At 43.3% G+C, this 13,523-nt stretch overlaps 2 protein-coding genes across 6 annotated transcripts in view; both read right to left on the reverse strand.

The window, feature by feature from the left end:
* Positions 1-4,406: 4,406 nt before the first annotated feature.
* OSTC (oligosaccharyltransferase complex non-catalytic subunit) lies at positions 4,407-8,646 on the reverse strand. Its single transcript, XM_074589390.1, has 5 exons — positions 8,626-8,646; positions 8,198-8,458; positions 7,859-7,952; positions 6,062-6,259; positions 4,407-5,064 (listed from the first exon to the last, which is right to left on the reverse strand). Exons 2-5 carry the CDS (start codon positions 8,334-8,336, stop codon positions 5,046-5,048), a joined length of 450 nt encoding a protein of 149 aa, XP_074445491.1. The 5' UTR covers positions 8,337-8,458; positions 8,626-8,646; the 3' UTR covers positions 4,407-5,045.
* A 2,697-nt stretch (positions 8,647-11,343) lies between these two features.
* The window catches only part of RPL34 (ribosomal protein L34), a 121,663-nt gene continuing 119,483 nt past the window's right edge, over positions 11,344-13,523 (reverse strand). For all 5 annotated transcript variants that reach the window (XM_074589395.1, XM_074589391.1, XM_074589392.1 and 2 more), the window contains one exon: positions 11,344-11,470. In XM_074589395.1, coding sequence (XP_074445496.1) covers positions 11,386-11,470 — 85 coding nt within the window. In that variant the 3' untranslated portion in view covers positions 11,344-11,385. The remainder of the gene's footprint in view (positions 11,471-13,523) is intronic.

Below are 13,523 nucleotides of genomic sequence, written 5' to 3' on the forward strand. Positions count from 1 at the left end.
ACTGATACCAAAAAAAGAAGAAAATAACAAGTGTCGGTTTTTTGCATGCATAAGGCAGCAGATGATACCATATTGATCTGATTTACTCATAGCTAAATACTATTTCTTGCAGCCTGCAGGTAGAACACTCTAAGAAGACATTTATAGAACCCACATGGGATAGTTAAATGATGAAGTGAAACTCCATCTCATACCCAAAGAACATTAGTAACTAAACTGATATCACTAAACAGGAGCTCGGCAAGTTGCATTATAGATTCAAGATGCTAGATATCAGAATGCAGTGCCTCGCATCCATATCTCCAATTAAAACCTGGTGCAAGTCAGACGTGCTTGACTCCCATTATAGTGCCACAGCTGTTGCTCTAAAACGAGCTCATGGTCTCAGTCCAGTTCTTAGCTGACGGGTATCCATGTCAAACAAAAAGGACACCAGTATAATTAGTTCTTGCCAAAGAAACCAAATCATTTAGAAACTCCCATATTTCTAGTAGCTGCTTCCCATGAAACACTACCCTTTAAGAAACGTTCGATGCATTAGCTGTATTTTTTGCTGTCACTGAAATCCAGATTTCTCCAATCATCAGTATAGCTGAAAAGCCTCAATGCGACTGCAGAGCGTTACAAAATGTTCTCCTTCTAAGATTCTTACAATTGTTCCAATTGCTTTCTTGTAATGGTTTCAACCCTCCCCTCTTTAACCATGTTCCAGAAGAAAAATATTCTAAATTAACTGCAAAGTTGAGAAGTGGCAATTAGAAATTCTAAAAATAGGCCAGAGCTATTGCTGAAACCCTTTTTGTGAGGAAAATTGTTAATGCTGAAGGAAAAATACAATCATCAGATTCACAAACGTGCAATACCAATTACATTGTCACAGACATTGCTATGCTGTAGGAAAACAGTTTCCATTGTAAGCAGCATTTCCATGTGTGTCAGGAAAATAAATGAGAATTGCTGTCTTCATCATACCCTCGCTGGCTCCCTGTATTGGGAGCAGCAGAAGAAATTTAGGATTGTCTTAGTTTCTAAGACTGTAACTCTTAAGAAGTCTAATATCTAGTGCTTCCTAATTCATAGATGAAGAACATATATTTACACATATAAAATAAACAACTGGAACTGGAAATAGGCAGATTATAGTAACCACATCAAGCAGTATTCTGTGAAGAAGTATCCAGCTTTGCAAGTAGTTAACTGAAGCACTTTCAGCCTCCTAAGCAAAATTCTATTAAGTACAAGATATTTAGAAATAGAATGCTGTAAATTAGCAAGAATGTCTAATGGCAGTCTAATGCCACACTGATCTTTCTTTACCAGCAAGAGTATTTCCTCAAATATCAGTATTTCCTCAAAATGGCTGAAGTGTCCCCCTCCCTCCAAAAATTGTCTCAGTGACACAGATCTTCCAAACACGTCTTGATTCTTGGAGAAGCAAGGAGGGTGTTTAGCAGAACTGCCACCTCGGGCTTCTAGAGGGTAGACTTTGGCCTCCTCAGGAGATCGGTTGACAGAATCCCTTGGGAGGCAGTCCTGAAGTGCAAAGGAGTCCAGGAAGACATTCTTCAAGAAGGAAAAGCACACAAGCAGGCTGTCCCTATGTGCCGAAAGATGAGCTGGCAGAGAAGACTGGCCTGGCTGAACAGAGAGTTTTGGTTGGAACTCAGGAAAAAAAGGAGAGTTTATGACCCTTGGAAGAAAGGGCAGGAAACTCAAGACTACAAAGATGTTGTGAGGTTATGCAGGGAGAAAATCAGAAGGGCCAAAGCCCAACTAGGACTTAATTTGGCTACTGTCATAAAAGACGATAAAAAATGTTTCTATAAATACATTAACAACAAAAGGAGGGCTAAGGAGAATCTCTATCCTTTTTTGGTCCCGGTAGAAACATAGTGACAAAGGCTGAGGAAAAGGCTGAGGGACTTAATGCCTTCTTTGCCTCAGTCTGTAATAGTCAGACCAGTTGTTCTCTGGGTACCCAGCCCCCTGAGCTGGAAGACAGGGATGGGGAGCAGAATGAAGCCCCCATAATCCAAGGGGAAATGGTAAGTGACTTGGACACACACAAGTCTACAGGGCCAGATGGGATCCACCCAAGGATACCGAGGGAGCTGGCGGAAGGTCTTGTCAAGCCACTTCCACCATTTATCAGCAGTCCTGGCTAACTGGGGAGGTCCCAGTTGACTGGAAGTTAGCAAATGTGACACCCATCTACAAGAAGGACCAGAAGGAGGATCTGGGAAACTACAGGCCTGTCAGTCTGACCTCAGTGCTGGGGAAGGTGGTAGAGCAGATCCTCTTGTGTGCCATTATGTGGCACGCACAGGACAACCAGGCAATCAGGCCCAGTCAGCATGGGTTTATGAAAGGCAAGTCCTGCTTGACTAACCTGATCTTCTATGACAAGGTGACCTGCTCAGTGCATGAGGGAAAGGCTGTGGATGTTGTCTACCTAGACTTCAGTAAAGCCTTTAACACTGTTTCCCACAGCATTCTCCCGAAGAAACTGGCTGCTCATGGCTTGGACAGGTGTATGCTTCACTGGGTAAAAAAACCCAGTGTGGTGAATGAAGTTAAATCCAGTTCATATATGTATATATTCACTTTCAAAAGCTACACAGGTTATATATCTCTTCCTGACTATATTGACTAGGCATCATCACTCAGAGATTGTACTGAAGCCTACAAGGGAGTCATGGATTCAGTATTTTCTCCAGCAAGAGAGCCAGAAAATCAAGACCTCTGCACCTCAGCCTGACTCTCTTTTGTTGCACGTGGAAGTAGACCAAACTTCTGTTTTTAATCGTGGAAAGATGCTTTCCTATAAGCTCTGCTTTACCTTTATCACAATGTTTCAATTTTGGTTTTGATTTCCCACCCCACAATCTAGCAAAGTTCACCCTAGAAGATGTGAGCACCAAACACAGATAGATATTGTCACTAGTTAGACACTGAAAAATTCCTATTACTATCCTAAACCCCTACAGCAGAGAGAGGCCACCTGCTGTTACATATGAAGAACAGCATACGTTTACAGAAAATACCAGCCTTTTCTGAACCGAAACGGGATTCCTATAACACATAGCAATACCTCTTCTTTGCAATCTGACAGTGCTCAGTAGAAATTTTTTCCTTCGGTGACCAAGAAGCCTCCAACCCACATCCAAAATGAACCAGTCTCCAGTTTTGCATTCTCAGATCTTCCTACCTAGCACACTCCTCATTTCTGTGGTCTGTCTTCTGCTCTGCATTCCTTTTCCTGATTCTCTCTGTGCCTCATGCTTTGGCAGAGGATCATACCAGATCTAGTTCGTAGCCTGTGACCAAAGAGACATAAGGGATAATTTAACCTTGTTTGTTGCAGAGTCATCATCTTAGTTTTACTCTCCCAAAACTATCTTCTACCTCACAAGTGTGCTTTATTTGTTCCAAATTATGTCACCTAGCATGCAATTATAATCAAATGCATTTCACAGAACACAGGCATTCAACTGTGACATTAAAACCACTGTTTAAGAGCACACTGATTTAGAATCAGCTGCAAACTTGGAGGCTGAACTGCAGTGGGACAAGTACTGGGACGGAGGAATCTCAATTAGCGAAGTGACTTTCTGGTTTGACTTCCCTCTCAGCTGCATTAAAAAGTTGACTTACATAGAGTTATTGACTTACGTCATATCAATACTCCCCGTTGAGCGTAAGCATATGTCCCACCAAAACCAGAGCAACCAAAAGATAACCGCTTTGAAAAGACTGGAAACTTTGCAGTTATGAGCCTCATAAAACAGCTTAAGTTACCTTAAATCTTAATGACAAACATATAACATGAGCAAATGCAGAAGTCATATTGTATATAAGAATGAGGGGGTGGAAGTGACACATCCTGAGGGCAGACGATTAACAGCATTAACAGCTAGCTCAGAAATTTGATTAAGTAGGTGAACAGTAATACTTACTTCACAATTACAGAAAAAACAACATTGCTCACTGACAGTTATTATACAGTTGAAAATAGTGCTTCAAACACATATGGCTTGCAAAAGACATTTCTGGAGATATGGAGGGATCCTTCCATCTCCCAGAATATAATACATTATTTCAATGAAACATGATAGTAACATTCAATCTTTTAAAATGAAGACAAAGTTGGAGCCTTGCCTCAAACACAAAAAAGCAGCAGCTTCAGAAGTAAGTTTTCTTGGCTACTGATAACAGTATGTCGTTTGGATACAGTACGATTTCACGGAAAATATGAGATTTCTTGTCCCTGATACTTAAAAAAAAATAATAAAAAAGTCATTATCCAATAGTGAAAAATAAAGCTGAAATTATGTGCTCACAGTATGGCATCTCAAGCCTGGATGTAGAACAGGCCACACACACAAGAAAAAGCTACAGAAACTGCATAGAATTAAAATAATTTTGTAGAAAATAATTTTTATTTGGCTCCTTTCGTACACTTTTTCAGAAAGAAATGCACATTCATACAGTTTGCCTTTCCCAGTGCATGTCTGGATTTGCTCACATAGAGTCATTAATATGAAGGCAAAAGGTGCCTTTGAAATAATTTCAGACACGTCGTATTTTGACTGTAAAGCATCCAAAGTTACCAATTTTCTAATTATAGCCTGGAAAGAGACATTTCAGGTGTTTCTTCTCCGATTCACACATATAATTGTCCCACATGGGAAAGAGGAGACAGACCTGCAACAAAGAACTGTCAAGCCAGTGGCTAATACTCATTTCAGGTAGAACTAAAGACAGGTTCTCTATTTCATACTGAGTTGGGATATAAAAGAAAAACCCAGCTAGGTAACTTGCTCTTTTCAAAAGCTCTAAAACAGAAATGATAAAACATTCAAAATTACAGATCAGCCATTGGTAATGAGAGTTTGTTTGCAGAGAAAGCACTCTTTCCCCAGTTGTTTCTCATGGCCAGGTCTCCTGTGGATGGTGACTACAGGATTTGTTTCTTGCTGCTGCTTCTTAAACACTTCCTGAAGAGGGGTAAATTCTACTTGGGCTTTCATACATCATAAGAGGTCCTAACCCATCAAGTAGCCCCTACATAAAAAAAAAGTTAGAAAAAAGGTTAGCAAACAAAGGCAGCACTCCTCAAAATTCAAGGATGTAGTCTTAAAACAAAATATTTAAAACAATAAATCCTGCCCAAGGTACAAACAGGCCAGCTTAAGTACACACTCCTTAGTTGATTTTCTTCAATGAACACTGAAAATGGATTCGCCTGTTCTCAATCCAGCTTCGGTAATTGTTTTGAATTTCTGAAACCCAGGTTACATTCTGTGAAAGGCTCTTTATTTGTACCCTTTCACAAACTACCAGTGTTAAGATACGCAGTACAACCCAACATTTTCTGGCACTCAACACAACTCTGGCCTCTTTTTCCTCTTCTGTTTCTCTGAAGCCCCGTTTCTTTTACAAGTTTAAGAAAGAGAATTGTTAGGACACGTGTACCAATGAAGCCAGAAAACATAGAGAATATAGATGTATTAAAACATCACATATATTGTATGCTTCAATGTGACATTCAGTTTTTGAGCAACAAAAAAAAACCTGAGACATCATCTTTACTTTAGGACTGCTATAGATGTTCCTGAACACTCTACTGCTGTCATCAGCTCTTATAGTTAAGATCTCTCACGTACGCTGTCAGTGTAAAGAACTCATTTACCTTTCTTCCAGTTCTTTGACATTTGATTTTTCCTCAAAGCCCTAGCTTGTAACTACTTTTACCTGACCAGTACATACTCAGTCTACTTCAAAATTTATTTTAAGTCAGATTCACTGATCATGTCTTCTGACGTACCGGGAACTGTCACCTTTTTTGAACCCCAGCACAATCTTATGGGAGCTGGCCCCAAAAGCATCACACCCCTCATTCAAGGTAGCTTGTTGCAACAGAGAGTTGAAAAAAGCAACTTATAGCCAAGCTGCAGATCTTTAGCATACCTCATTGTATTTTCTGTTACTCTTAAATTTAACATAGGCACACACGAGCCACAGGAGAGAAGAAAAGCTGAAAGAGCATTAAATCACTTACGGTAATTTCATCCTCATGAAAACTCTGGCCATGAAGAAGCTCAAAAGGACGCTGACAAATCCAATAAAAAGCAAAAGAAACCTATTCAGCTTGGGGATATTTGGTGCATTGGATCGATCCAGAATTATGAAGCCTAGGCCGCCCATTGTGAAGAGGAAGCTGGATGCGAGCCCTTCCATAATATATTGCCCATTTACTCTAAAGAAAAAAAAAAGATAAGAAAAAGGGTGAAGGGAAGACAAGTCAGAAAAAGATTAAAGAAATTATTTACACATTTCAAACTCCACCTACTCAACCTTCTTTAGCTGTACAAATACACAGGATGATTCATTTTGATGGCTGGCTTTTGAACAAAAACTAGGTATGAAAACTGACGTTATGAAATTACATCAAGGCTTTAATATGTAATTTATGTCTGGGACTGATAGTTTGCAAGGTGACCAGCCATGCATACTAATGGTTTTATACACAATAGTGTATACTACTGGCTACCACGCAAGATCACCAGTTTTCAGAAATATCTAATCCAAAGTAGCACCTGGTTTCACCCACGACCCCTGGGCCAAAGAGCTTTCCAAGTCTTCTTCCAACCTGACATTTAGGCACAGCAGTGCCTGAATCCTCATCTCAGTACTAATCCCCCTCAAAGCACTACGTCAGCACACAAAGCACATCTGCTGGTTCCAGCACACAGCAAAAGTGGTTCTTGCCTGCAGTATGTTTTGCTTCCGGCTCACTGAGCCTGCACACATTGATTGTGAGGACCCAGCCTCAAAGTGCCCCAGCTCTCTGTCAGTCCCCACGGATGGATTTCCTTCTTACAGAGCTCAGATGGAGAGAGGGGAAACCGAAACGGAAAAAGAATATTGCACCTGGATCACAAGTCTTCTGCTTCCCACAATCACTGAACCATTTTCCTATCCTTGTAATTAGCAATACCAACAACCTCATAAAATTGTCATGGATGAAACTACTGTGGATGCTAATACAGAAATTAAGATTATAATTATTGCTTCACACCCTGAAAACAATTAATTTCATCTTCTTTCACGTTTTCACTGACTTGTACTTGAGTGCTATCAACTCCCTGCAGTAGCCCGATTCATCTACATTGCAACAATCCAAGCCAGTCCAAGACATATACTACATCTAGTCCAAGTCAAAATCTGTACATGAGGCAGGTCACAGACCTCACAGATTCAAAGAACTCTTTCGGTATTTAACAAAAATTTGTTTCCACGCACATAAAAAAAACCACAGTTACGAATGTAGATTTAACCCTCTTCGGACCAATTTGTTACTAAGCAATTTCTAACTTATTTTCAGCAACAGAAGCAAAAGACTCAAAGACGACACTGTTGTTACACATTTGTAACTGTGCTTCCCACTCTCAGACACAAGAGTCCCGATTACACTAGAGTTTAAAACTGAAGGTTTCACAAACATGTATGCTGCTATGAAATATAACCAAATGTGTCCGCATCTACGATAAACCTCAACTTTAATAGCAAAGGTTTGGAAGAAAGAGAAGTATTGCCAGCTCAAAACTTCCTTCTCACCAAACTGTTTATTTTTAAAAGCTTAAAAGGACTGTTCTTCTTCTATTTCTACCTATTTCAATGCTGCTTCCCCTCCTCCCCCCCAAATACTTGCACACCCAGGACTGGTATAGAACAGATCCTGCCTTGCACAGACAGCTCAAAGAAGACCAGATGCACAGCTCTGCCAGGCAGGTTTATTCACTTGTGGTTAGGCACTCGTAGCGCCTCGCGGGTGGGGGCAGAGCCCTGCTCCTACCTGTATGCCAAGAAGGCCACCGGCCGCTGATGTCCGTGTTCGTCTGTCATCGACCCCACGCTGGGAGGTTCCACGATCACGTCGTAGATAATCCCTGTGGGGACAAAAGCGAGCACATCACCTTCCACTCGTGTCAGCAACCGGCGAGAACTACCCTAACATGGCGCGGACGCTCGGGGTTGCCCGAGGTTCGTGTTTTATGACCGATTTGGAGCCGGACACGGGGCCGGCGGCAGCTGTAGCTCCGCTACCCGGGGCAGGGGCCAGCAACGCACTCCAGAGAGCGGGACAGTCCCTAAGCGGGATCTCTCTCTCCCTCACCGCCCGCCCCGGCCTCACCTCCGGTGATGAGGAAGTAGGACACCACCACCAGCGCGTACACGGTCATGGCCGAGGGCATGTGCACCCAGCTGGGTCGCTTCAGCTTGATGTTGGGGCACTCAAGCACGGCGAAGGGCAGGCGGTACAGCGTCTCCATGGCGGCGGTGCGGCCCACAGAGAGCCGCGACGGCCCTGCTCCCTGCCCTGCCCGTCTCGCCCCGCCGCAGCCGCCCGCCCACACCGGACACGAAGGCGGAAACGGAAATTGGCTGCTACGTCCTGACAGAGACAAATAAACAAACTTTTTAAAAACCCAACCTAACGAAGGACACAAAAGTTATTCCCAGGCGGAAATGACCAAAATAAAGCAAAAGTTTTTTTTCTGCGCAAAACACGTCTAGAAACGCAGACCGCACGCCGCTGGACGATCTATCCCTATTACTCACCTGCCAGGACCCATCAGGCCTGACGTGTCGGTGCTGGGTAACGGCGAGGCGCTTGGGGCGGGGCCAGGGGCGCGGGCCACGCCCCCAAGGGCGGGCAGCCACGTGGCCGCCCCCGGCCGGGCTGGCGGCCGCGGACACGCGTGTGCCCCTGTGGGTACAGGAGCGCTCGCCACCGGCCTTCCTTACGGAATACGCCCCGCGGGCAGGTGCAGCGCCCGCCCCGCAGCCGCCGCCAAGGGGCGGGAGCGCTCTTTGCGGCGAAGCGGCCCCGAGAGCTGCGGCGGGGTAGGGGGCAGTGGGGGAAGGAAAACCCACGTCCCGCGTGTGCGCTTGGGAGGGCCGGGCTGGGGAGAGACGGGCCCGTGGGAAAGGAAAAAATCCGGAGAAGGCCTCACCCTTCAAGAAAAGGCACCCGACGGGCAGGGGCTGAATGAGAGCGCTAGCTGAAGGGAAGCAACAGGTCCATAAAAAAAAAAAAAAAAACAAACCACCACCAAAAAAAAACAAACCGGAAGACTGATGCCTTTCAGCAGGCAGAATTAAATTTAACACCGGCCAGAGGGAGGAAAAACCGCTTCAATACCAACCCCTTGCAGCAGGTTACCTGAGGATGTTTAAACGCACATGCCCCAGGCAAAGGTGTGTGCCTCCCCCAGGCACCCATGGGGGTCCCACCCTCCACAACCTGCTCTGAGAACAGTTTTCCAAAGCTGTTAAAAAAAAAAGAAAAAAAATTAAGGGTCCTATTATAGTGACACTTCGCTTGTGATACTTCTAACTCATACCTCAGCTGCCTTTCAGTGCAATCATGTCACTGTAATTAGCCGTTTTCAGCCTTAGCGCTCCCTTTTGGAAAAGCCTCCCTCCCAGTGAAATCTCCCAGTCAGCAGATGACGTTTCTCCTAATTATTCCAACGTTATTCTCCCTCCACCTCACCTCCTCTCCAAAAGACCCGAGAAAAATTCTAATCTCAGAGGTTTTAACATAAAACAAGAGCATTTTGGGGCAGGTTAGACACGCCTGCCCTACTTTCTGCTCCTGCTTTAAAATCGTTTTTCCAGCATGCCAATGTCCTGAAGTTTGCACTAGCACAGTAAAGCAACAACTAATAAAATTTTAACCTTGTAAACTAACTATAGTAACAGCACCTAAAACTGTCAGGGTACTAACATTAGTCTTAGAACCTCCTGTAATTAGCTACAGCCTTGGGAACAAGCTTTAGCATAACAACGCTGAGGAGAAAGAAATGCTTCATACTTAAAGCTAGATGAGTTAGCTGCTATGTTTATCCCTTTCGAGATTATTTTAATGGCTTGGGGCACTGTAAATTCTTGGGGAGGTGCAGCTCCTTTCACCAAGCACAGCGTTAAGTCAGTTATCCCAGACCACCGCCATCTCCTGTCATTGAACCCAGGAGGCACCAACGCCACCGCTAGGAGTTAGCAGGCAGCTGACCCAAGGGACCAGCTCACCAACACCAAAAGGGCAGGTTTTTCCACCAACTCAGTTTTCTGTGATGTGTCTTGGCTGACTGCACAGCCTGACAAGCTTCAGAGCTGGACACGGTGTGTGTGAACAGAGAGTGGACAGCCAGGTGGAGGAATGAATATCTCTCTGACCCGCAGCCTGAGCAGACTCCACAGGTCATCTCAGAAACCTCTTCAAACGGCACCCTTGCTGCTCCCAGTGAGGCTGCACGCCCACTAATTATTTCCCCTCCCTTCCTTATTCCAGTGGTTGAGCTCACTATTTTTGGGGGGGAAAAAAAGTTATTTAAAAATCCCAAAGATCTGTTATTGGTCACAACATATACCCACTTCTTGTCACACAAAGTTCCAAAAATTCAGAGGTGAGGGTGAAGAACATCACTGCTCCCACAGGTAATGCAAGAATTACCCCAAGTGCGTTAAAGCACTCCTGGGCAGTGCTGGAGGCACATTTACAGTTCTCTCTACACAACAGAATGAAGCAAAGAAGCAAAACAAGCCCATTTTCTACCTTTTACAATTGCTTTTTACATTACTATTACAGCCTCACTGATAAAGATCCAACATAACTTTGCTTCAATACCAGAGGCATAAATTGCTTCTCTAAAACCTAATTCTGGAAGCCACGGAAGATCTATCCCACCTGGTCCCCAGAGTTCTGCTTGTATCGTACCTCCCACTGCTGATCCAGGAAGCACCCAACAACAAACAGAATACAACAGCTGCGGCTTTCTTCCAGGAGATCCAGATGTAGCAGTACGTGACCATCTGGTGGATACAGCACTGGCTTCAAGAAGTCAGTTCCCCTCCACCTTCAGATTCGAGTAACAATAACTGCAGCACAAACTACCTTAGGCCCATACTACCTCACCTCTTCGCCTGACAATCTCTCTTCCAGTCTTTAGTCAGTCTCCCTTTCTTTTTCTTTGTTCAGATTCCTAACTTTCTTCGGAGCAAAGTCCTCTGATGACATCATACCCAGCTGTTGCTATGAAAAAAAAAAAAAATTGCACTGCTTGAAGTTACTCCAACCTCTCTACAGGACTGTGAGAAAGTCCTGTTTAACTGGACCTCCTTCCCCCTGCTTGATCTCCCTGTCTGCCAGCAGCACAGAACACAGCATCCTGACCCATGGGTTTTATAGCACCAAAACCCAATTCTGCATCATACAAGCTTTGAGAAGCAGCTCCTACCAGCTTTGACCAACTCGTGGAATGACAGGACACAGGAAAAGTGGAGCTTTCATTTATTGGGCTGCAACTACAAATAGATTCACTTTGACTTCTGGCTCTGTGCTTGTGCCTTCAACACTTTCACAACGATCTTCTGCTCCTCAATAAGAAAAGCTCGTTTGATCCTGGAAAGGAAAAACAAGAACTTTACAATATGCATCCACTTAAACAAAACCACAAAAATAAGACGAAGTTACAACTAGTTTTGCCGTCTCCAACATTCATTGCACATGTGGTGTTAGTTCCACAATTGCATAAAAAGGGAAACCATTGATACCAGCATCAAAAGATGGGAACAGTGGCACTGTAGAATGTCACTACTGTACTAATGACAACGTAGAAGTTTGGGGGAAGAAGGCCTACCATTCCTGCAAATTTAAGGCAAGCGGCTTGTAGGCAAGCAAGGTAATACCGGATGGCTGAACACTCGAGGAAGTACTAACTTCAGAGGCAAAAAGCAAAACTCCTCACTGGCAAACTAATTTAGCTGTTCTTAAAGTCAGAACTGGTATGACCAGTCGCGCTCAGCTTCCTTCCTTAGAACTACAGAAAACTTTATGCGAGTCGAGCTACCAAAGCAAGAGCAGTTTCCCTCTCAGGATTAAAGCTTCTTTGCATTTTAACAGAGAAAACCCTGGGAGGTCAAGTCACGCCTAAGTATGATTATTTCTGAAAGACATGTAGGGCCACCATACAGATGGACCTAAGTTATGGTACTCACATCAACAGCCTGTTTGATGATTCGAGTTAAAAGCACAAATACACCACACGCTCTTCCACCTTAAAACATTACAATGCCATTCCATATGCATTTAGTATATATGGCTGCTGTCGCAGTACACAAAACCTACACCAAAGATGACTAAACAGATGCAGGAGAAAACCTGCTAATTAGAGAACGAGGTGACTGTGTTTTTTGATTTGGGCAGAATAAGGCATACTCATGTATTAAAAATGACCTATCAAACTCAAAGTGTTTGGGAAAACACTCAAGACAAAAATCCACTTTTAACAAATAGAAGTTATGCTACGGATCTGCACTCTCTTCGGTGGCACCTAATGTGATTGAGCCTAGAACTCACACAAACAAACAAACAAAGAAAATGCTAGGAAGATTTGCACTACAGATGAAAAATCTGGCATTAGACTGCTGACCCTGGAGCTCTGCTTTGATTAGCATTCATAGAGATGACATTCTTTGCAATATGCATTTTTTCCTCAAAATTGACAAGGAAGTATAGGATGTACAGTTGTGTCCTGGCTTCAGCTGGGATAGAGTTAATTTTCTTCCTAGTAGCTGCTGTGTTTTGGGTTTAGTATGAGAATAATGTTGATAACACATATTGTTTTAGCTGTTGCTAAGTAATGCTTATATTAAGGACTTTTTCAGCTTCCCATAGAAGCCGAGAGGGAGCATAGACAGGACAAGCTGGCCAAAGGAATACTCCATACTACAGATGCCATGCCCAGTATATAAGTGGGGGATGGCCAGGGGGCAGGGATCCGCAATACCTGCTAAGGACGGTCTGGGCAATCAATCACCAGGTAGTGAGCAACTGTATTGCATCGCTTATTTTGTGTATTTTTTAATCATTATTATTATCTTCTCTTTCATCACTATTCTTTCAAACTTTCTTTATCTCAACCCATAAAGTTTCCTTTTCTTCTGAATCTCCTCCTCTATCCCACTGGGAGTGGAGAAGAATGAGTGAACGGCTGTGTGGTCCTGGCTGACGGCTGGGGTTAACCACGACAAGTTCTTACCCAATAAAACTGAATTCAGTGAGGCCCATCAAAGGCCACCTTAAAGCTTAACCATGTAAAGATGCTTACCATGCAACCAAGTAATATCTTTGAATCCCAAAACACCACAAAGAAGCCAAAAGCTCAACTGATCTTACACTAGTATCTTTGCGTAACACAGAATAAGAAAAACCTTTACTATGGGGATATAGTATCATGTATATTATACAGAGAGAGTATAGTATATATATTTTATATATAAAGAGAGTATCATATATATTATATAAAATAAAAATCCAGAATGAGCAGGCTGTTTAGCACCAAAGCAACACTGCAGTAAGAAATCATGAAGAACATAAACTCTTTACAAAGGAGCTCCACGTGCAGCAACTAACTCAAATCCTAGGGGCAAAAATCGCACACATCATTGCTAAT

This window comes from Larus michahellis, chromosome 5 (assembly GCF_964199755.1).
Source record: "Larus michahellis chromosome 5, bLarMic1.1, whole genome shotgun sequence".
NCBI lineage: Eukaryota > Metazoa > Chordata > Aves > Charadriiformes > Laridae > Larus > Larus michahellis.

What these genes read in the sequence shown, in the direction of transcription:
- OSTC (XM_074589390.1), bottom strand. Translation starts at nt 8,336, where the DNA reads ATGGAGACGCTGTACCGCCTGCCCTTCGCCGTGCTTGAGTGCCCCAAC. An exon ending in CTACTTCCTCATCACCGGAG is followed by an intron (nt 7,953 to 8,197) that starts GTGAGGCCGGGG and finishes TTGTCCCCACAG; the next exon opens with GGATTATCTACGACGTGATC. An exon ending in GTGGCCTTCTTGGCATACAG is followed by an intron (nt 6,260 to 7,858) that starts GTAGGAGCAGGG and finishes TTTTTTCTTTAG; the next exon opens with AGTAAATGGGCAATATATTA.